Source organism: Rhinolophus hipposideros, assembly GCF_964194185.1.
Source record: "Rhinolophus hipposideros genome assembly, contig: HAP1_SCAFFOLD_90, whole genome shotgun sequence".
Lineage (NCBI taxonomy): Eukaryota > Metazoa > Chordata > Mammalia > Chiroptera > Rhinolophidae > Rhinolophus > Rhinolophus hipposideros.
In genome coordinates, this window is record NW_027668818.1 from 116,548 (window position 1) to 141,114 (window position 24,567).

Here is a 24,567-nt window from a genome sequence, read left to right on the forward strand (position 1 = left end):
AAATAATCATGTGGGATCACATCAAACTAAAAAGTTTTTTCACAGCAAAGGAAACCATCAATAAAACAAAAAGGGATCCTACTGTATGGGAAAAGATATTTGCCAATGATATATCTGATAAGGGATTAATATCACAAATCTATAAAAAACTTACTCAACTCAACTCCAAAAAAACAAACAACCCAATTAAAAAATGGGCAGAGGACTTGAGGAGACATTTTTCTAAAAAGGACATACAGAAGGCAAGAAGACATATGAAGAAATGCTCAACCTCACTAATCATCAGAGAAATGCAAATAAAAACCACAATGAGATACCACCTCACCCCAGTCAAAATGGCTATCATCAATAAATCAACAAACAACAAATGCGGGCGGGGATGTGGAGAAAAGGGAACGCTAGTGCACTGTTGGTGGGATTGCAGATTAGTGCAGCCACTATGGAAAACAGTATGGAGGTATCTCAGGAATCTGAAGATAGAACTACCCTATGATCCAGTAATCCCACTCCTAGGCATCTACCCGGAGAAATCCAAAGCTCCAATTCAAAAATCTGTATGCACTCCTATGTTTATTGCAGCACTTTACACAATAGCCAAGATACAGAAACAACCGAAATGCCCATCGGTCGATGACTGGATTAAGAAGCTGTGGTACATTTATACAATGGAGTACTACGCAGCCATAAAGAAAAAAGAAATCTTATCATTTGCAACAACATGGATGGATCTAGAGAACATTATGTTAAGTGAAATAAGTCAGAAAGAGAAAGACAAGTACCATATGATCTCACTTATATGCAGAATCTAAAGAAAAGAATATGTGTATGAACTAATCAGAAACAGTTTTGGGGACACAAAAAACCGAGAGTTGTTAGATGGGCAGGGGGGAGGGGGTTGGGGATGGGGGGAAGGGTGAAGGGATTGGGGGGCGGCTGGTGACCACAGGATGGCCTCAGGGTTTTTTGAGAATTACTTTGGGGAACTTATTCAATAGTGTTTGGGGATTTTGTTGGGTGTCCGATGGACATGTGTCCTGTTTGGGAGACCACCTCAGGGATGCTGTGGATGCCTGGTCATGGCATTGTACACCAGAGACTGGACATTAATGAATGCCAACTATAATTTTATGTGTATAATGTGATGGCTCGGTGTGAGGTCGGGGTGGTGGTGGATGGGGGGAGGGGGGTTCACGGTGTGAGGGATGTAAAAATAAAATAAAATAAAATAAAACTATAAAAAAATAAAAAAAAATAAAACAAAAAGGGATCCTACTGAATGGAGAAGATATTTGCCAATGATATATCTGATAAGGGGTTAATATCCCATATTTATAAAATGTCTCAGTCAACTCAACTCCAAAATAACAAACAACCCAATTAAAAAATGTGCAGAGGACATGGAGAGTAATTTTTTTAAAAAGGACATACAGATGGGAAACAGACATATGAAAAAATGCTCAACTTCACTAATCATTAGAGAAATGCAAATAAAAACCGCAATGAGATACAACCTCACCCAAGTCAAAATGGCTTTCATCAACAAATCAACAAACAACAAGTGCTGGCCTGGATGTGGAGAAAAGGGAACGCTTATGCACTGTTGGTGGGATTGCAGATTGGTGCAGCCACTATGGAAAACAGTATGGAGGTATCTCAAAAATCTGAGAATGGAACTACCCTATGACCCAGCAATTCCACTCCTAGGTATCTATCAGGAGAAATCCAAAACTCTAATTCAAAAAAATTTATACACCCCTATCTTTATTGCAGCACTATACACAATAGCCAAAACATGGAAACAACCGAAATGCCCATTGGTAAACGATTGGATTAAGAAACCGTTACAGTTATACAATGGAGTATTTCACAGCCACGAAGAAGAATGAAATCTTACCATGCAACAATATGGATGGACGTAGAGAACATTATATTAAGTGAAATAAGTCAGACAGAGAAAGACAAATACCATATGATCTCATATGGGGAATCTAAAGAAAATAATAAATGAATGAACTAATCAGAAACAGTCTCAAAGACACAGAGGAAAAACTGAGGGTTGCTAGATGAGGGGGTGGGGATAAGGGGGAAAGTCACGGGATCAGAATGAACAGTTGGTAACCACAAGAGTGCCACGGGGATACGAGAGTCAATTTGGGGAATGTAATCAATAATTTCGTAAAGATTTTGTAGGGTATCCAATGGATACTTGTCTCATTAGGGAGACCACCTCAGGGATGATGTAGATGGCTGATCACTGCACTGTACACCTGAAGCTGAATAATGAATGTCAAGTACAATTTACATGTACATATAATACATATACATATTTTATATAAAAATATATATATACATACTATATATATATATCTTATATAAATATATATATTACATATATATTACATATAGTTACAAGAAGCGGAGTACAGCATTAGGAATAGAGACAGTGGAAATGTAATGGCTGTGTGAGATGTCAGAGAGGCAGTGGAGGGGGGAGGGGGTTATGACTGTGTGAGGGATATAAATGATACATGTCTAGCTATTACATTGTTTTGTGCACCGGAAACGAATAAAAGAATGTGAAAAACAGAAAAAAAACAGTAAACTGGAAAGGGAACAATGAAAAGCTTCAAAAAAAAAATAAAAAAACAAAAACTATCTTACAGAAGAAAAAAAAGATACATAGAAACAAAGGAAAATGAAAATACATCCTACCAAAATTTTGGGGATGCAGCGAAAGCAGTTTTAAGAGGGAAATTTATATCATTACAGGCCTATCTCAAGAAATAAGAAAAATCCCAAATAGATAACCTCATCTTTACATCTTATGGAGCTAGAAAAAGAAGAACAAATGAAACTGAATGTCAGCAGCAGAAAGAAAACAATAAAAATCAGAGCAGAACTAAATGAAACAGAGAACAAAAAGAGAATAGAAAAAATTAATGTGACAAAGAGCTGGTTCTTTGAAAAGATTAATACAATTGACAAATCCTTGGTAGACTCAGTAAGATAAAAAAAGACTAATAAAATCAGAAATGAGAAGGGAAGTTATCACGGACGCCACCGAAACACAAAGCATCATCCAGGAATACTATGAGGGACTACATGCCACCAAATTCAATAACCTAGAAGAAATGGACAGGTCCTTGGAAACATATAGCCTTCCTAGGCTGAATCATAAAGAACTGGAAAATCTAAATAGATCGATCACCACTAAGGAAATTGAATCAGTCATCCAAAACCTTCCCAGAAGCAAAAGTCCACGACCAGATGGCTTCACTAGTGAATTCCACCAAATCTACAAAGAGGATATAATACCTGTCCTACTCAAACTCTTCCAAAAAATTGAAGAAGAGACAATACTCCCTAAATCATTTTATGAGGCCAACATTACCGATACCAAAACCTGGTAAGGATAACACAAAAAAAGAAAACTACAGACTATTATCTCTGATGAATGCAGATGCAAAAATCCTAAGAAAAATGCTAACAAATCGAATGCAACAATATGCTAAAAAGATTATTCATCATGACCAAGCAGATTCATCCCAGGTGCACAAGGATGGCTCAACATTCAGAAATCCATCAATGTGATTCATCCCATAAACAAAATAAAGGACAAAAATCATATGATTATATCAATTGATGCAGAAAAAGCATTTGACAAGATACAACATCCATTTATGATTGGATCACTTAATAAAATAGGTATAGAAGTAAAATACTTGAACATAATAAAGGGCATATATGACAAACCCTCAGCTAATCTCATAATTCATGATGAAAAACTGAAGCCCTTTTCTCTACGTTCAGGAACACCGCAGGGCTGTCCCCTATCACCTCTGCTTTTAAGCATAGTGTTGGAAGTCCTCGCCAGAGCAATCAGGCAAGACAAATAAGTAAAAGGCATCCAAATTGGGAATGAAGAAATTAAATTGTCACTCTTTGCAGATGACATGATGCTATATATAGAAAACCCTAAAACTCCACCAAAAAGCCATTGAAAACAATCGACAAATACAGTAAAGTTGCCGGCTACAAAATCAATGTACAAAAGTCCATTGTATTCCTATATACTAACAATGAAATCTCAGAAAAAGAAAGCAAAAGAACAATTCCTTTTGCAATTGCAAGAAAAAGTATAAAACACCTAGGATTAAACTTAACCAAGGATGTGAAGGATTTATACGCTGAAAACTATAAGACATTTTTAAAAGAAATTGAAGAAGACACAAAGAAATGGATAGACATTCCATGCTCATGGATTGGAACAAGCTACATAGTTAAAATGCCCGTATTACCAAAACAATATACAGATTTAATGCAATCTCCATCAAAATCCCAATAGCACATTTTAAAAAATAGAACAAAAAAATCATCAGATTTGTATCGAACCACAAAAGACATCAACAGCCAAAGGAATCCTAAGCAAAAAGAACAATGCTGGAGGTATCACACTCCCTGACTTTAGCTTGTACTAAAGGGCAATAATAATCAAAACAACATGGTATGGGCAGAAAAACAGACACATAGACCAATGGAATAGAATTGAGATCCCAGAAATAAACCCACATAAATATGGACAGACAATTTTTGACAAAGAAGCAAAAAGCATACAATGGAGAAAAGACAGCTCCTTCGATAAATGGTGCTGGTAGAATTGGAAAACCACATGCAAAAGAATGAAACAGGGCTGAAATCTGTCACCGTGTACCAAAATTAATTCAAAATGGATCAAAGACTTAAGCATAAAACCTGAAATAATAAACTGCATAGAAGAAAACATAGTTACTAAACTTATGGACCTTGGGTTCAAAGAGCATTTTATGAATTTTATGACTCCAAAGGCAATGGAAGTAAATGCTAAAATAAATGAATGGGACTATATGAAACTTAAAAGCTTCTGCACAGCAAAAGAAACCATCGATAAAATAAAGAGACAACCAACTGAATGGGTGAAAAAGTTTGCAAACAGTGCCTCCGATAAGGGGCTAATATCCAAAATATACAAGGAACTCATGCAACTCAACACACAAAAAAACAAACAACCCAATTGAAAAATGGGCAGAGGACCTGAAGAGACATTTCTCCAAAGAGGACTTACAAATGGCAAATAGACATATGAAAAAATGCTCCACATTACTAATCATCAGAGAAATGCAAATAAAAACCACAATGAGATATCACCTCACCCCATTCAGAATGGCTATCATCAACAAGACAAATAGTAACAAGTGTTGGAGAGGCTGTGGAGAAAAAGGAACCCTCATACACTGTTGGGGGGAATGCTGGCTGGTGCAGCCGCTATGGAAGGCAGTGTGGAGGTTCCTCAAGAAATTACAAATAGAATTACCACATGACCCAGCAATCTCTCTCCTGGGTATCTACTCAAATAATCTGAAAACTTTGAATCATAAAGACAAGTGTGCTCCAATGTTCATTGCAGCTTTACTTACGGTGGGTAAGACAACGGAAACAACCAAAACGTCCTTCGATAGATGAATGGATAAAGAAGTTGTGGTACATATAAATAATGGAATAGTATTCGGTGGTAAGTAAAGATGAAATAGGACTATTGCTAAATGGGGTCTAATGGGGTGATGGAAAGAGAACTGGCTGGCTGGTGACCACACAATGTGAGATATAGATAATATATTACAGAATTGTACACCTGAAATCCATGTCACTTTATTAACAATTGCACCCCAATAAACTTTAATTTAAAGGAAAAAAACCCTCAAGTGGTGATATATTATAAAATGGTTCACAGTGACACATTTTCCATTACAAACATAAAACAATGGTAGGGGGAACACTATTAAATTTTACAAGTGCTACACAAAACTAAATTCAGAGTAAAAAAGTTAATTTCACACAGGAGCCTTTTACCTTGGTACCAACATCCAAGAGTCCATCGTCTGATATAGCCCGTGAATCATTCCTGCCAGGTTTCCAGGAAAGACTTTAGGGTAAAAATACACAACAAAAACAGTGAGTGCATTCCTTTACAAAAACAACAAACACAAAGGGAGCAAAATTCAGCTATCTGCATAGGAAATGAAGTTTCTTGATATGATTAAAATTTAGACGATGTTCTAGAAAAGCTATCAGTTATCTATTGCTGCCTCCACCACTCCCAACTCGTGCAATATTTAATGAAGAGACACTCTAAGTTTCCATAACAAAGAATGACAGCAAACATGTTGGCAACACCTGAGAGTACCTTGTTTTCACCAAAAGTCCTGAAGGCTGAATTGAAAACGCAATTAATAGCTGACAATAGGAACGTGAACTGGGACAAAAGCAATGACCTAAATCAAGGTAGAACGATACACTAACCCTTCTCCATGGTCTGTCCCTGGTTCAAAGATTAATCTGTGTGGGTCAAAAACGGCAGTCTTGCTTCTTTAACATAGAAAGCAGTTACTAAACTTACCCCATTCCTTGTTTTCACTCAAAAACACTACAGTGAGGTCCCTGAAATGCATGAAATGTTTGCAGCTTACATGTACAAAAGTCAAAGAACAAATATGTACGTTGTTAGCCTCCCCACTCCCAGATCACTTGTCCGCACAGCTTGCTGGCAATCTCCAAACTTGAAAACTTCAGCCTACGAAGGCATAGACTCCTGAAACAAGGTTGGGCTCAAATGACCCACAGTAGGAGTTCTCTATTTCGCTGTTCCTGGAAAACAAGCTAAATGGAGCCTCAGTCATCCACTCCCAACACAGGCATGTTACCACCTACCCAACTCCATTACTGTTTTCACAGTAATGCCCAACCCTCCATCTCCATGGGAAGGACATCAGCGCGTTGGGCAAAGAGGTGGAGGTGACGAGACACCTGCTGTGGGCCATAGATCTATGTAGTTCAGCAATCTCCAGTGCCTTTGGACTCAAGGGGACCCCCTCTGTAATTCCGGGTGCAGGTGGAAGATACCACATTCCTACTTGCTATAAAGAGAGTGTTTCCAAAGGCTCAAAGGTTTAATATGTTTTCACACAAACCTTAAATTTTCCTGGTTCCTCCAATTCAACAAGCAAAACTACTTAGACAACTACCAACATCCTGTGTCCTTCCTTCCTGTAATTTCTCTTTACCTTGTCATACCCTACCATTCTGATCTCTTTTCCCTCATCTGATGTCTAATCTCTGCTCTAAGAGCCTTATTCCTATCCCAACCTGTGTTGTTCCTATTGAAACGTGGATTCCCCTGCTAATTCCATTCTTAGCCTCTTCCATTGCATTCACTAGACCTTTCCATAATTAAAACACTCACCCAAAGGATGATAAAGAAGGAAGTGTACTGGGCTTAGAAACCTATACTAATCTCATTTCATCACTCACTGTAGTCAAATAAGTCACTTCAATCTCTGGGAGTTCAAACTCCTCATGTGATCAACCACTTGACCAAAACATTAATGGCAGCATGAAGTACTAGGGGTGTTTGCAATAATTAATTGATAACATTCCTTCAACACCTGGAATTCTATGTATTTTTGGTTCTGTCTATAAAAATGGAGAATACTTAGCTGGCAGAAGTGGAAAAAAATAACAGCAACAAAACTACCCCGAGTAAAGCAGAGAAAAAGGTAAAAAATCAAGAAAAGTCATGGAAGAAGGAAGAAAGACTAGAAAAAAAGAAAAAACTTCCTAGAATGAGGGAAGCGTACTAGCTTAAATGGAAACACAGTAATGGGAGTCAGTAAGTAGAAAAATCAATGAAAAATATCCTCTCAATTTGTGCTGAATTAACACAACAGTGTATACATAGATGATCTTCACTTACAGAACAACGATTCGTCCCAAGAAGGGTACATCGCATTATCCCTGAAAACATTTATCTGATTAGGTCTTGCTTATGTACAACCTGTGGTTCTGTGGCCACAGCGAACTGACATCTGCCCTCAACACTGATGGTGAAAACAAGGTTCTCGTGACTGCTGCAATTGTCAAGTACATTAAGACAGAGCTTGGGCTAACTGGGCTTGATAGGAAACTTCTAAATCAGCACTAAGGCATCACTAAACGGGACTCTCTGAGGCCACCTGACTTGTACCTGAATCTTGAATCCAGTCCTGTCCAGGCACTTCTCAGTATAGGCTGAGGGACAAGAGAACGGACTTGGGAAACCAAGCAGGCTGAAGGTCACATCACATGTCAGCCACTTGGTAACTATGGAATCAGGGTTAAATTAATCCACCTCCTGGAACCATACTCCTCTAATGAATAAAAACGGCCGAACGGCACAGCTACTTTGCAAATCTACTGTGCCGACGACCTGGGATAACCAATGTTAGGCACATAGTATAGGGTCTAGCCCAGAGCAGAACACTCATTAAAGCTTACTGGCTTCTCTCCGCAGTCTCTTAGTTAACATGCAATTTTAGAAATCCATAAAATCCTACCTGCTTGCATGGTCGCATTGAGAACACTCATCCACTGTTAAAAGAAAAAAATTCAAATACATTGTAAATACACAATAGAAAAACACAGAACTTTGAAAGCATCAGACTGAAGTGATGAAAAAATATTTCTTTGGGAACACCCCTGAAGACTATAGTAGAGTGAATGTTACTGATACAACTGGTGGGCAATTAATACATGAAGAACTTTTACTTCCTCTCCTATATATATGTGTGTATATATATTCATATTTATATATTCATACATATATACGTACACATATGTATGTACATGCATGTACTTATGCATGTTTGTATGTATTATACATTTATATCTAATGAGAGAAAAATAAACGTGATGTGCAATCATTTGATAGCTACAAGTCAAGTGCTACTTACAATGATTGTAATCCTTACCAAACCCATCGGAGTGAACGAAAATGGTATCAGTAGTAAAATCACTATCATAAACTAACACGGTCCAATTTAAATAGCATGATTTTTCTGCACTTCTGTCATGAAGAGCAGTTAGAAGAGAGTCCACTTGTTTTGCTCTGACACAGTACCGCTGTGCCGCTCTTCAGTCAAGGGTGTTCAGTTTAGGATGAAACACCCTGTCATTAGCAGCTTAGTCAAAGGCAGTCTGCTTTGCAGCACGGCAAAACACAGGAAACAGACTCTTTCTGGCCCTCTCTCCAGTGCAGGATAAGTATGAAAGACTTTGCGATTCCAGTTTTATCAAGTCTAACCCCTAAGACTGTTTCCCTCCATTGCTGGAGAATCTATCCGGCTCACCTCATAGAGCAGGAAGGTCCAAAGAGTTATTGCTGTACAGCAGCGTGTGATGCCATTTTTCTCATCCCTCCCCATAGTGGCAAATGTGTATAGAAATCATGGTTTTTTACCTTGTAAGTCATATGTCATCAAATCCTAAGCCGATGAATAACAGCAAACAAACAAACACCCCCCCCCAAAAAGACAAAGAGGTTATCTTGAATAACTACCTTCAATGACCCTGGAGTTTTAAGTTTTTAAACAGTCAAAAAGATGGCCACTGTATGATTCCAACTATATGATATTCAGAAAAAAACAAAACTATGAAGCAGTAGAAAGACGTGTGGCTTCCGGAGGTTAGGGAGAAGGGAGGGCTGAGGAAACGCCACAGAGGGTATCTAGTAGTGGATCTAGTCTGGGTGAGACTGGAAGGGGGGAGACCTGTCATTATACGTTTGTCAAACCCCACAGATTGGACCACAGCAAGAGTGAACTCTAACGTCAAGTGTGTGCTGTGAGTGGTCATGCTGAGTCAGTGCAGTTCATGGGTCGTCGTGAATGTACCACCCGCGGGCAGGGTGTCAACAGTGAGGGAGGCTCTGTGTGGACGGGGACATGGGTTTTGAGGGAACTTTCTCTACTCTCCACTCAATTTTGCCCTGAACCTAAACCTGCTCTAAAAACGAAGGCTTACTAATTAAAAAAAAAAAAAGTTTTCCACTGAACCTGCTATTACCAGATATGAACACATTAATGCTATTTTCAAAATACAGTCACCTTGAAAATGAATATAAAGATCCAGTATCAGAATATGATTATTCACCCAACCGAATGAAGCATATGAAAAGCCATAAACAAAGCAAGTGATTTTTGGAATACTTACACAAGAAAATCACTGATAAACGTGACTGAACATCTCGCATTAGCATGCTGAATAGGGATGCCAAGTGAATCAAAATGGAATCGTCCCTGTACTTACAGGACAACTTTGATTCTCATTGTAAATCAAAAATCATTGTGCTGATTTTATTCAAAAGCTATATTGAAACATTAATCACACAAAAAGATTGTAATTGCCATGGTTATTGCCATAGTAATGTATGTACAATACCTTTGAAATACTCACGAAAAGGCAAAAAAGTAACCAGCACTGCAATTTTTAATGGATGATACAACCAAAACCAGTACCAAGGCACGTCACCATATTACTTGCTATTAAAATAAAATTTTAAGCTACACCAAAAATTAAGTCATGCCTATAACTGCTGTGCAGAAAAGATTTCATACAGCAGGCCTGACTGCTATCCTTTGAAAGTCCTGCTTGAATGGCTGGCCCTTGGCTGGTATCTGGAAACCTGCATATGGGGAGGGTTCCCACCATTCCCTAACTAAGTGTGGCTCACCGTGCCTGAAATGCTTGTACGAACAAGGTGGTTCATGCTGGACACTCGCTTTCCTTCTGGGAATCAGGAATGTTAGCACCTGCTAGGGGGACGCTGCCTATGTGACTGGCGTGCCATGAAAGCACTCCATGAAGGCACTGAGTCTAATGAGACTCCGGTACCACTAGACAGCATTTCACATGTGGTGCCAGAATTTAACAGTGGGGAATTAAGCACATCCTGCTAACTCCACAGGACATGCGTCTTAGAAACTTGCGCCTGGTTCCCTCCTGTCAGACACTGTCACATACACCTTTTCTCTTTGCTGATTTTGCTCTCACTGTAATAAATCACAGGCATTAGTACAGCTATAGGCTGAGTCTTGTAAAGTGCTCTAGTGAATAACCAAACCTAGGGGTGGTGTTAAGAATCTCTAATAAATGGCATTATATGAAATTTTCATTCTTTGGGTTGATGCTTTCTACATGATTAAGGTCAGAAGGTGATTTTGCAGATTACCTATCATTAAATTTGTTTTTTTTTTATTCTTCTTTTGCAGATTCCTGTAGAGCTAGATATATTTGAATAAAGGCATAAAGAGGATAAATGAAATGATGTCAGAAAATACTGTAAAACAAGCAACCATCCTATTTTAATCAGAATAAAAAATAAAACATCCTAATGACAACATGTTCTATCAGTTCCTATATAGCAAATGAAGAGATCACACTGTCAATTTTCTACAACTAGGTAGGGTTTATGTCCTTTTTATAAGAGTTATGAATCAATCAAGTAACTGGGATAATTACAGAAAAACATATAACTATCACTTGTAGTATAATAATGTACACTGATTATAGAGTTCCTTTGCTTTCTAAACCTCTTTATTGCTTATAAAACTAAAAACATAGCTCTAGTATGAAAAAGCAGTGGTTAACAGAATATGTGAAAAGGAAACAAAAAATTATATCCATGTAGGATGAGTTACCCATGGATATACCAAGAAACTCAACATTCAGAGGAAAAAAACGTGTCTTCCCTATTGACCTGCTGTTCTTCTCTCTCCATCTGATAATGTCCTAGTCACTCTTCTCATGTCCCATTGAAATGCTAGTGCACATTCTGGAAACCTAGGAATCATCTTAGTTTTCTCACTCCCCACTAACTTTTTACATTCAATCATCACTAAATTGTATTAACCATAACACTCTCCAGGCTCTGCTTTATTTTTCCACAGCCACTGCCCTAGTCAAACAGGGGCTCTTAGCAGATGGCTTTCACAGGGGGAAGAAATGAAACACCACCGACTCTTATTGTTGCTTCCTAAATGAATAGGATTTATTTTCAGCAAAACAAATGAGAAAGACATTAGCCAGCAAAGACCAACATGTTAAATTGAATAAATTAACCTTCCTGACTTTTTTTTCTTTCAAAATGGATGGGTGAAAAATATCACAATGGACTGATACTAGTCCAAGGAAGTAAAAGCTTCCTTTGTCTGCCACTTATTTTCATGTGCTTTTCTTCAATCTATCCTCTATGTGAGGGGCCAGCAAACTCCAACCTGCCATCAATTTTTGTAAATAAAGCTTTACTGTAGCACAGTCTTGCCTATTCAGTTGGCCCACGACTGCTTTCACACCATGATGGCAGATTTGAGTAGGTATGACAGAGACCACATGGCCTAAAATCAGGCCCTTTACAGAATAAGCTTGCTGGTCCCTGCTTTATACCACAACCAGAGTGTCCGAATGCCGTCTCATCTTGTTCCTAGTCTGCTCAAAACTCTCCCATGATCCCTGCAGTAACCATTGCTGAGTCCCTGCCCACTTGCCATTTCTTCATCTTCATTCTCACTGGAGAACCACAATGCTGTGTGGATATTTACTGTCCCAATACACAAAGAACATGGCCTCTCTCCAGCTCCACAAAGAAAAATGATTATACTAAGCTAATCACAGTGACTGCTTTACCCCTAACTGCTGTGGGAACCAGCATGTGCTGTACCCTAGCCTGGAAATGTTAAGGGATATACTGGCAGCCTCTCAGTCTTCTTCCTATTTAAAAGAATCACATAGCTGAACATCACCGTTTATCAGGGAAACAGATATCAAAACCACAGAGCAATACCACCTCATTACTCTCAGATGGCTACCATCAAAATGGCACCATATAACAAATGTCGGCAAGGAAGTGGAGGAAAGGAAAAACAGAGCCTGCACTGTTTTTGGATTTGTAAATTGTTATATTCACTGGGGGAAACAGTATGGAGATTCCTCAAAATATCAGAAATAGAACTGCCATGAGATCTTGCAATTCTACTTCTGGGTATTTGTCCAACAAAAAACAAAACAGTAATTTGAAAAGACATCTGCACCTCTATGTTCACTGCAGCAGTATATATAATAGCCAGGATATGGAAGCAACATAGGCGTCCTTCGATAGATGAATGCATAAAGAGGATTTGATATGTGTGTGAGGTGTGTGTGTGTGTGTGTGTGTGTATACAGTAATACTATAACTGATATTAGAATAATTAACTCATCCTTAATATAACTGATATAATAATAACTCATCCATAAAAGATGAAATCTTGCCCTTTGTAACAATGTGGAAGTTCCTAGAGGTATTATGTTAAGTGAAAGAAGACAGAAAAAGACAAATACCTTATGATCTCATTTATATGTGGAACCTAGAAAAGCAAAACAAACAAAACAGAAACAGACCCATAGCTACAAAAAAGCAACTTGATTTTTCCCAGATGAAAGGGAGTTGAAGAGATGAACGAAAAAGAAAGTGAATGAGAAGTACAAACTTCCAGTGATGAAATATCTAAGCCACAGGGATGTAGTTAACAGCACAGGGAAAATATCAATAATATTACAGTCACTTTGAAGGGTGATAGATGCTTACTAGACATATTGTGGTGATAACCTCGCAAGGTATATCAGTGTCAAATCACTATGTTGTACACCTGAACTGATATAATGTGGTATGCCAACTATATACCACAGAAACGCAGTCCTTCAGCCTTTGGATATTGTCCTGTGAGAATATGATGCTTGGAGCCGTTGCTAATTAACCAGCCAGCAAATGAGACTTAAACAAAACACTGACAACCTCACAACTGAAACAGGGACAACAACAGGCAACTCATGGCATCACAGAACCACCAAAACCATCCTGGTGCCTCCTGTTGTAACCACTGTTAATTAGGTCACCTATTACCTGCAGCTAAACTATTCTAACTGATATATTTCCCAAGGCCTACAGGATAAGAGCAACTCCTTTCTCTAGAACTAAAGACTTTCTTAAGCTCGCCTTACCTAGGTGTTCACCACCTTCTCAACCATTCCCACAGCACGCTTTTTATACCATCAAAACTGAACTGCTTGTAAATCCTGCGAAGTTCACTGTGTATCTTAGCCTATGTCTGCAGTTCCTTCTGCCAAACCTGTAATCTTGATTATTGTTTCCCCTGCCCAACACGGTCCTGCCTCTTTATCTGGCCAACTCCCACTCACACTGCATACTTCCCTTAAATCCTACCCAGGTTTTTACAACCGAAATCATCATCATGGACATAAAGTGTCTGGCCCACGAGATCTGACAATTAGGTTCACGAAGTCATCCTAGAAAAAGTGCTGCATACCTCATTGCTGAATATCACTATGGTCACATTCTAAGTACTGCCCTTGGGAAGCTGTGCACCGATGCTAGTGCCTAGTCCACCCTTCAAAGCAATTTTGGAACTCTTTTTCTGGAATGGCCATCAGAGCTGTTGTTGTATTACTCTTGATGTCCCGAATGTCATCAAAATGTCTTTCTTTCAGTATTTCCTTTATCTTCGGGTAAAGAAAGAAGTCATTGGGGACCAGATCAGGTGAGTAGGGTGAGTATATCAATACAGTTATTTGTTTACTGGCTAAACACTCCCTCACAGACAGCGCCGTGTGAGCTGGTGCATTGTCGTGATGCAACAGCCATGAATAGTGGGCCAAAGGTTGAGGTTGTTTTCTTCTAACATTTTCATGCAGTCTTTTCAGAACTTCCAAAAACTAAACATGCTTAACTGTTTGTCCAGTTGGTACAAATTTATAATGAATAATCTCTCTGATATCAAAACAGGTTAGCAAAATTGTTTTGATTCTTGATTTGGACTGGAAGAACTTTTTTGGTCATGGAGAATTGGCTGACGTCCATTGTGCACTTTGATGCTTTATTTTAGAATCGTATTGGTATACCCAGGTTTCATCACCAGTGAAAACACGGCTCAAAACATTGTCTTGCCTCTCCAAAAGGTCTTGGCAACCTTTGACTCTCCTTTGCTTTTGTTCATCGGTGAGCCCCTTTGGATCTATTTTTGCACACACCTTTCTCATGCCAAGATTTTCAGTTAAAATTTTCCTAACTGTTTCTGTATCGATGTTTACTTGGTCTGCTATGCTTCTCACAGTCAGCCAATGATTTTGACTCACAATTCAATGAATTTTTGCAATGTTTTCCTCAGTTCTGGTCAATTCTGGCCACCATGACGTCTCTTCATCAGTGACACAATCTTTCCCCTCAGAAAAATGTTTAATCCATTTGTTCATGGCCGTTTTCTTCATGACATTATCCCCATGAACCTGGACTAACATGTTCCTGATTTCACTTCCACTCTTGCCAAGTTTAACAAGAAATTTAATGTTTGATCATAGCTCTGATTCAAGCTCAGACAGCCTCGCAATGGCACACAAAAACATGCAACAACAACGAGCAAGACACTGCCACTCAGCAAGACACAGCCACACATCAACACAAACACAACTCTGAGACACTGATATACCAAGGTTATGAAACCTTACTGAGCTGTTTGTACAGTGCTGCCAATGTAAGCGCACGGTGGCAAGTTCTCAAACTTAATTGTCAGATCTGATACTACACACCGAATAACAAACAATAATGATAATTATAAGCTCTCAGTGGGCTCTGGCACCTAGTAAGCACTGTGTAAAGTATAATAAATAATAAAAATGACAATAATAAGAACACGCCCTTGGAGGTAGGGACTGTGGTTTTAAAATGCTTGTCTTCTACAACATCAAAATAACACTTAGTGCCTAAAAGACACCTGATGGTTACACAGCAAATGGCTGCAGAGGCAAATAAATAAATAAATGAAAAGATCGCCCTTGAAAATTCTGTTTTAAGAAACCATAGAAATAAACCAGGGACAGCTCTAAAGTCTTAGGGGCACATTAAAGATCAAATTCCGTTTCATCTCTGTGTTTCCTATAACTTGCAAAACCACCGACACAAGTGCTTTGATAGAGGTCTACTAAGTTAAAGGGGTCCTCGGGCATTTCAGATTGCACAGTGCACAAGGTGCCACATTCAGTGAGTAGAATAGCGTTTTTGTCATTGTGAAACTTTTCTGTACTTTTATTATAATCTTTTGAGTCCTAAGTTAGGCTATGGGAACATTTATTATGATTATCTTTTGACTAGTGGCTACAGAGCATATTGTTCTAGAGAAATTACACTGTCATGACAACTATCCAACTAACAGAAGAAAACATCTTCTAATGAGGTCAACATGTCTCACTCTGTTTTGACTTATGAGGAAAAAAGGTGATAATAGTGAGACCTTGTTGGCATATCCACATGGAAAATAACCCATGCTTCTCAACAAGGCACAGCTTTACTGACTTGTATCAGTAGATACGTTTTAAAAACAGTCTCACTGCGATTCCTTCACACTGGCTAAGTTTTGCAGCTCTTATTGTTTGCCATTTGTTTGTGGGACTAGGAAGGTATTGTTGAGTTCCTAGTTTTAGTTACATTATGGTGAGACAAACCACAATGTAATAACAAGAATTCAATCACTACATGTAATCCATTTGCTGTAAAATTTAAACAAATATTTATTTTTACAAGTCCAACTTATTGACCAACTTATAAGGTGATTATAGAAGCAACATACAACATACTAATTTAAAAATCATTTTTCTTATTTACATAAATATCATATGGGATTGTAGGGGTCATGACTAGATAAATGAGTTTCTTTTCTCTCAGATTTTAAATTACCTACAATTAACTTTTATAATAATTCTGAATACTAGACTATGAAGAAAGACATTAACTAACAAAGAAAAAATATACATGCAATATACACATTTTTTTAACAGCTCTTTCAATAGCAAAACTTTCTTAGTCTTACTGTATGTCTGGTAGGACCACAAAGAATACTTCACCATTAAGAGTCTTACCTCGACTGTTACTGTCAGAAGACGTTTTACATCTCCTTTCCTTTTTATAATCAGAAATTAGTTGGGCGTTGCTATGTATAAAAGAGGTGAGAATATTACTGTTTTAATACTGACAGGAAAACATTTATCAAAACATGGAATTCTTAGAGTATTTCAGGTAATGTCTGAGCTAATATAAAAACTTGAATTATCCCATACGCTTCAATTTTGTAAGTTCTAAAGACAAACAAATAAAGAAACAAAAACTCATAGACACAGACAACAGTTCAGTGGTTGTCAGAGAGTAAGTGGAAGAGGGGATAGTAGAAAAGGGTAAAGGGGGTCAAACATATGGTGACAGAAGGAGAACTGACTCTGGGTGGTCAACACACAATGTGATATATAGACAATATATTAAAGAATTGTACGTTTGAAACCTATGTAATTTTACCCCTATTGTCACCCCTATGTCACCCCTATAAATTTAAGTTAAACCCCTATGTCACCCCTGTAAATTTAAGTTAAAAAAACCCATAGTAAGTTGCACAAAATGTTTCTTAAGCATGTGATTAAAGAAGACAAAAGAGCAAGGTGAACCAGTCATGCTGAGGGCAGCATAGTTCAGTCAGTTAATTAGAATTAGCAGGGGCGAGAGTTGAGAACTCAGAAATCCTAGTTCTATAGCCCACAAGATCCGTTTTCGGGGAAGTCACCGCTGTTAGGCTCAGAGCTTTCCTCTACAAACCAAGCATCTCACTGCCTTATTTTACAGGTTGTCAGAGGATCAAATAGGTAATACAGCAAAATGGTAAGGCAATGGAATAAGTATTTTTGAGCTTTAGTTTTTGAAATTATTTTGGAATTCCAAATAAACCTAATGTGTGCTTTTCATAGGTTCTATTTAACATTCAAATGTTGCAGTTTACAGAAAATGTTTTTAATTTTGGTTATCAGCTACTCTCTTTGTGGTTTGTAATTCAGTACATCTCAGCTATTATGTAATTTGTAATTAAATGCGTTTAGAAATATGTTACCTCAATAAGGTAGATAACATAACTGCCCCTATTATCGTAGCTAATCACACCAGTGGCAGAAAAGTCACAGAAGTCAAGACCTGGCTTGGACTACTTCCGTCTCATGTCTACCTCCTGAAACTCTGACCTCTCAGATCTTTCTAACCTTCCTAGGCATCCCCAGTTGACTTGGAAGATAGAACACATGCACACTCATGAGGCGTGGAAGGGGTGCAGCTATTCTAACACCAAGTAACCTCCTTTAGATCCAGAGCTTTCTGTTTACTGGCTTCCGTGTCAGGCAAAACTTTAAATACTCTGAAACCTGAGGGAGAGTCAAGTCACTGGCCAGATTTTCATTATTTTGGAAAACAGATCACTGAGCCTCATCTTAACTAAGGAATCACAGGCAACTTAGTGTCTACTACTCTGGGAAAGGCGTATGGGACCTTCCAGGACCTAAGGAAAGATACTCCATGGGATAGCAAGTGGCCTTGGGGTACAGATCTGGTAACAGGAGAAAGGAAAGTCTGATCTTTTCCTGCAGCATTACTGGCACCTCTCTGACAGCTCAGAAAGTTCCAACTAACATGTGCCGGCAGAAGACACAACAAGACACTCAAAAGGGTAAGTCATTATGAGGTTTGGGCTAAGATGTGGGCCCCGCATAGTTTTTCAGTGTTGGGGAAGGCTGTGTGTGGCTAAAGCTAGAAGTCCAGACTCCCGGGACAGGGAGCTGGTGCTCTGGAATAGGAGCTAAGGATGTAAGCGAGCATCTGCATGTCAAGTTAAAAATATCGCCACTTTGAAGTCCAAGTGTGGAAAACCATGGACACAGAGGACTCGGGATCAGCAAGGGAACCTTGGAGCATAGGGAGTCATGACGACAGGACCGTTTCTATAGCAACCGTGCAGCAACACAATCGATGGAAACCAATGAATGACCAGAATGACCTTCCTTCCCTCTCCATCTAACTTGTGAAAGAGGATGGTCCCCCTTGGACTTAGGGAACACTCTGGCTTCTTGAAAAATTCAAGAGGGGAGCATAGCCAATAGCCTCCAGAAAATAGAGAATTTCCTGCTAAACTGTACAATTTACACCCCCAAATAACTAGTTGGAAAAGTCAGAGAAGAGACATTATTGGTACCTGAAACACAGGGGTTATGCTTGGAATGAAATGGAGAACGTGGGGATCCCTAAAGATAAAGGTCTTCAAAGTTCTGGGATAAGGAATCTGTCCCTTCGCTACGTCTCACACGTCTGACTGTTTGTTTTCTGGCTGAGGATGTCTACTAACTCACTGCCATCCCCCCCCTGCCTGACCCCAGTTAGGACGTCTCACCTGTTCCCTAAGAAGTAACAGTGAAAGTGTCTGGAAGCCCAGTTTGTTGATAACTACCATTTCAATGTACACACTTACTCCGTCAAACCCTTAGATAAAGCATATTCTTCAGCAGTCCTTCCAATGTCATCTTGAGCAAAGACATCTGCACCTGCCTGAAGCAGAAGCCGGACTGTATTTGAGGACTTATTCTTTGCAGCAAGCATGAGGGCTGTTCTGAAATAACGGAGAGACAACTTCACCCTTAGGAACTTAAATTACGTAAACAGCAACATTGAGAGACTTTACCAAGTTCAATATATTGCTTATCTGTATAGAATTGACCATTTACATGCTTAAGTGTTCATCTTTGTAAATTATGTCCAAATTGTGTCTAAAATGAAGGGACATAAAAACAACAACAAAAAAAAAGCCTCTTGCTCCACTTGGGTATTACCTAGAAGGTGCTAATTTAAAGTTCTCTAATAGACAAGTAACTCTGCTGAGGTCACTTATCTGAAGTAGGTGAAGATTTCAATAAAGAATTTCCCATTTCTTCCTTAGTCTTATATATGGTACATCCAAAGTCAGCTAGAAGTCAGGCAAGTTAAAGCTACTTGGCAGGCTCAAAACAATAATATTAGTACTAATTCTAGTAAACATTGTCATCATTGAGTTAACGGTGCTCATAAGCATGTGCTGGGCACTGAATCACATGCCAGGTCAAGACACACGACCATACTTGAAGGAGATATTATTTCCCTCGTTTCCACATCGGGAAACATGTTTGGTGATGACAGTAATGTTCCCATGGTCACACACGTGACACATAGGAAAGCTGAGCATTGAAGCCAGTCTTGAGTGAACTGAAAGCCCATCTCTTTTTTAATCACCCATCCATGACTTGTTTCATTAAAGAAGAAGTTTATTCAGTTAATGCTGTCTTTCTCCCTTCTACCCATACCAATTAAAAATGATAAAAAAAACCATCAAAATAGACTAGAAACGAAAAAGGATAAAAACTGAGGAATATCTGGTAGTAGTAATACACAGTCACTTAGGGCAAACCCTATAACATCAGTATTCCTTGAAGAAAACAATTTAAAGCAGTCATCCAAACAACAAAATCAACTCCTATTTACGTTTAACGTGCATCTTTTAAGGAAACCTGAATACACAGTAGAGGTTAAAAAAAACTGTCAGAGAGACTAAATCCAATATTGTATCATAAACTAAGTTAGAGTCCATACTATACAAAACTAGTAAAGTTACTGTGAAAACCCTTTAGCTAATATAATACCATGTGACCAAAAACTGCAATGACAAATGACATCAGTCGATATCATAAATGAATATGAATCCTGTAGGCTACGGTTCTTCCTGTTCACCAGGCAGAATAATTGCTTTTCTACCTAACTGACGATGTGCTGATATTTTTCACTTTGAAATTATAGGTTAATCCTCTTCTTCTTAATTTAATCTTTCTGACTTGAGTAACTGTTACCGCTCTAAAACAGTTCTAAGTTAAAAAAAAAGAACAAACAAATGTACCTTTTCCACTTATCAACTGCATGTATGTTTGCATGTCTCTCGAGTAAAAATTCCACCATTTTCCAGCGGTCCTTATACACAGCAAATAAAAGTGGTGTAAAATCAAACTGTAAAACAGAGAAAACAATTTATAGCTTAAAAAGCTAGATAGTTCTAAATTGAATTTGAAAACTCATAAAAGATCCTCTAAACTTGAACATACACTAGAGAAAGTAAATAAAAAGTAGCCCTCTGTGTTGTCATCTGCTGCTCCTTCCCTTTAAAATATCCTCCTCCTTCCTCTCTAACAGATGGACTTCCACCTCATTCTCCAGAACTCCCTTCAAACACTGACAGTCCTGGTGCCAAGAACTTTGCTCCCATCACAATCTCTATCGCACTATACTGCAGTTATTTTATCGTTCCCCACCTGAACCCAGAGCTTTCTGAGGGCAGGGGCTATTCTTCATCCCTGTATCTCCAAGTTCGAAAACATAGACGTAAATGCTTTAAGTCGTTTTATTGAATTGATAACCTAAATAATTATTTCTGGGGTAGAGTTTGTTACATTATATTCCAAAGAATATGTACTTTAGCAGAAATTAATTACTGTGCCCCAGTAGGAATATTCCAGAAAGATCACCGGTATTTGAGAAATATAAAACTGTGCTTTATATGGCTATTACTAAAGAAGTGTTTCAGGTCGCTTAATCCCGATTTGACAATACTTTTCTGTGGCAAACATTAACATCTGAAGTATCATAGAATTTCAGGGATACAGTTTGGAGAGCTTTCCAACAGAAGTGAAGGTTTTCTGCAGTTTATACAAACTTGCTTGCTTCTCTTCTATCCATGTTCTCAGGATCCCAGATGTCAACTTCAGGCTCTCCTGCTCCAAAAGGGTCACTAAGGAAATGGACTCTAAATTAAAAAGAGTTAGGCTTCAAATGACCTTTGATTGCTTATCACTAAATGGTCCATGGGTTTTCTCCCATTATAAGACGATGGGATTTTATCTTGGCTGTTGGTAAGCTCAATGTGAAATTTTATTCTCAGTTGCAAGGATAATCTTGGGACCCCAATGCCTATCTACTTTTTGAAAAAATCTGTTTTTTATTCTGTTTCTATTTTAATTGCTACTTAAAATTATTTTATAGCTCAGGCAAAATATAACTCCGAAATAAAACATCATGGCTTATCAGTTAACGTTTTAATACTGATCTATATGGATGATTTTTAGCATCATGAAAGTGACTAAATCACTTGCATTTTTAAGGAACCACGTTGAGGAGGATGATAGAATACTGCCTGGACTATGCATAACATCTACAACTATAACCATCATTGACCTCATAAGACTTAAAGACATTTCAATGGGTATGATTATTTATAGGACGTATAATGATAAAGGAAGTGTTTTGTTTTTTGTTTTTTTTTAAAAGAAAAACAACTTAGGAATTCTAGCTTGAAAAACTCAGTCTCATTCTAAGGTGATTAATACAGAATACGTATAATAAATCAATATAGACTGTCTTGAAAATCTTGAAGCGTTTATCAAAATATTCTATAAAACAGGAATCGCACACTCCAGTGCTTACGGAGGCAAAGAAGGTGACCCAAGTAAGTGAAGAAGCCAGGTGGGGACAGTAGCACACTAGGGAACACATGTCTCATATAAGAGGCGCAGCCTCGCCACAGGACACCCATCTGTAGTCAGGGCTCAAGGGGACCAGGCTTGATTCTTTAGGAGAAGCTTGACATCCTTATTTCTTCATGAGTCTCCAAAACTTTCGATGTTCACTCAACATATGGAGGTAAACTAAACATATCAAGGAGCCATAATTAGTCCGTGGCCCACTTGGGATGTTTTATCTGCTGTTTCCAAACGTTTGTGTATAATGTGAATATTTGTATGTAAAATCTTTCTGTTTTTTAGTATCATATGCTTCATTAAAAAACTGGGCCCCAACATGCAATAAAACTGTCATTTAGACTCATTACACCCACTTCAAGAATTTTTCCCATTCTTATTCAAACCATAATCTATTTGTATTCATTTTTCAGATTGTTAATCCAATGGACAATTACATTATAGGACTGCTGACACTAAATTATTGACACTTCCCATCTGTATTGCTACTAACTTCATGGGATTTCATGTTTAAACCTACCATCGTGATTATGCCACGGCTCTATGAATTTCACAGACATACTGAGAGAATTTATCACACACTTTCGATCATTGCAGCATCATTTACGGTGGCCAAGGAGTGGAGACAACCAAACTGTCCTTCAACAGATGATTGGATAAAAAAGATGTGGTATGCATACACAATGGCATACTACTCTGCCATAGAAAAAATAAAATGCTGCCCTTTGGGACAACACGGATGGACCATGACATTATTATGCTATGCAACACAAATCGGACAGAAAAAGTCGAGGACCATCCGACTTCACTCATATGAGGGATATTAAACTGAAAGCAACAGACGAACAAGACAAGGAAACAAAAACTGATAGACACAGACAACAGTTCAGTGGTGACCAGAACGTAAGGGGGGGACGGTGGATAGTAGAGAAGGGTAAGGGGGGGTCAAACATACAGTGAAGGCAGGAGAACTGACTCTGGATGGTGAGCACATACTATGACATACAGATGACGCATTATAGAAATGTACACTTGAAACCCATTTAAATACAATAACCATTGTCATCCCAATAAATTTAATTAAAAACAAAGAAAAGAAAACTGGAGATTTACAGAACAACAGGCAAAAAAAGTAGGTTCACAATTTCCTATTACTGCAGGAAAACCCTGCGTGCAGTAAGCATTTGTTGATCTAACAACCTGAGCACAAACAAACATGCAAAACTCTTAAAGGGCCCGATTCTATGCATTAGGAGACCACCCATCAGCAAATTTCTAAAGATTCTCTGAGCACCAGTGAATGACTGATGGCTGAAAGGAAAAAGGTTTTCTTCTTTAAGCCAGCAGGTACCGCCAATGATATTTCCTTCCACTTCTCGAGCCCAGAGGTACAGACAGTTCAAAAGTCAGGCGAAGAGTGTTGGGAAGGAGAGAGCTGAAGGAGAATCACCTCTCACACTCCACCTCTTCTAGAGATTTCTTAAGTATTTGAGATCTGCGAATTGATACATTGCACTAGTAGTTCTTAACCAAGAGTTGTATCAGAATCTCAGGGAGATATTTCTAAACAACACATGTCCAGGCCTTATTAGCTTTCCATAGTCAAAACCTTCAGGAAGAGCCTAGCTTGTAAATGGTTTCCAAGTTCCTAGGGTGACTGTGATTCGCCAGCAGAATTCTAGCCGAGAAGTAGTCCGGGAGACGATCCCTTCGGTCTCTTCTCTAGCCTAAGTCACCAATTTCCTCTGACATTGACGATTAGGCCAAATAAAAGTGGAAGAGACATGTCACTTATGAAAACCACACTTAATTTCCTGGGTAGGAGTGGAAACGGGATTAACAATTAAAATGCAACTTGATTTCATTATTGCTAAACCCCTTACTTCTCATGGGACAGTCTACATTTCACAGCAGAGTTTAGACTCTTCCCTAGGTGGCTCTTTCTGCCAGAACAGATGACATGTCACTTAATTGTCTGTCCTTCCCTCCTTTCCCACTTAATTGCCGCCTGTTCACTGCAATCTGGTGGATTCGGAGCCTTCCCAGATGTGGTCTCAGGGAAGTTTAAAACTCACTAACTCTCTCTCAAAACTAAGGATTATTATCCCCCAAAACTGAAGAGGACCTTGACTAAGCACATAAACTGAAGAAAAACAAAAATAAAAAGCCTCTTTTTATTAATTAAACTTATTGGGGTGACACTGGTTAGTAAAATTACGTTGGTTACAAGTGTCATTTCTATGATACAGCATCTGTATG

General features: G+C 38.4%; 1 protein-coding gene across 1 annotated transcript in view; it reads right to left on the reverse strand.

The window, feature by feature from the left end:
• The window catches only part of LOC308495757 (uncharacterized protein), a 43,696-nt gene that overhangs the window by 13,550 nt on the left and 5,579 nt on the right, over nt 1–24,567 (reverse strand). Inside the window, exons 4-8 of the mRNA XM_081080732.1 lie at nt 20,679–20,785; nt 19,227–19,364; nt 16,813–16,883; nt 8,406–8,439; nt 5,887–5,959 (exon numbers count right to left, since the gene is read on the reverse strand). Of these exons, the coding sequence (XP_080936858.1) occupies nt 5,887–5,959; nt 8,406–8,439; nt 16,813–16,883; nt 19,227–19,364; nt 20,679–20,785 (423 nt within the window). The remainder of the gene's footprint in view (nt 1–5,886; nt 5,960–8,405; nt 8,440–16,812; nt 16,884–19,226; nt 19,365–20,678; nt 20,786–24,567) is intronic.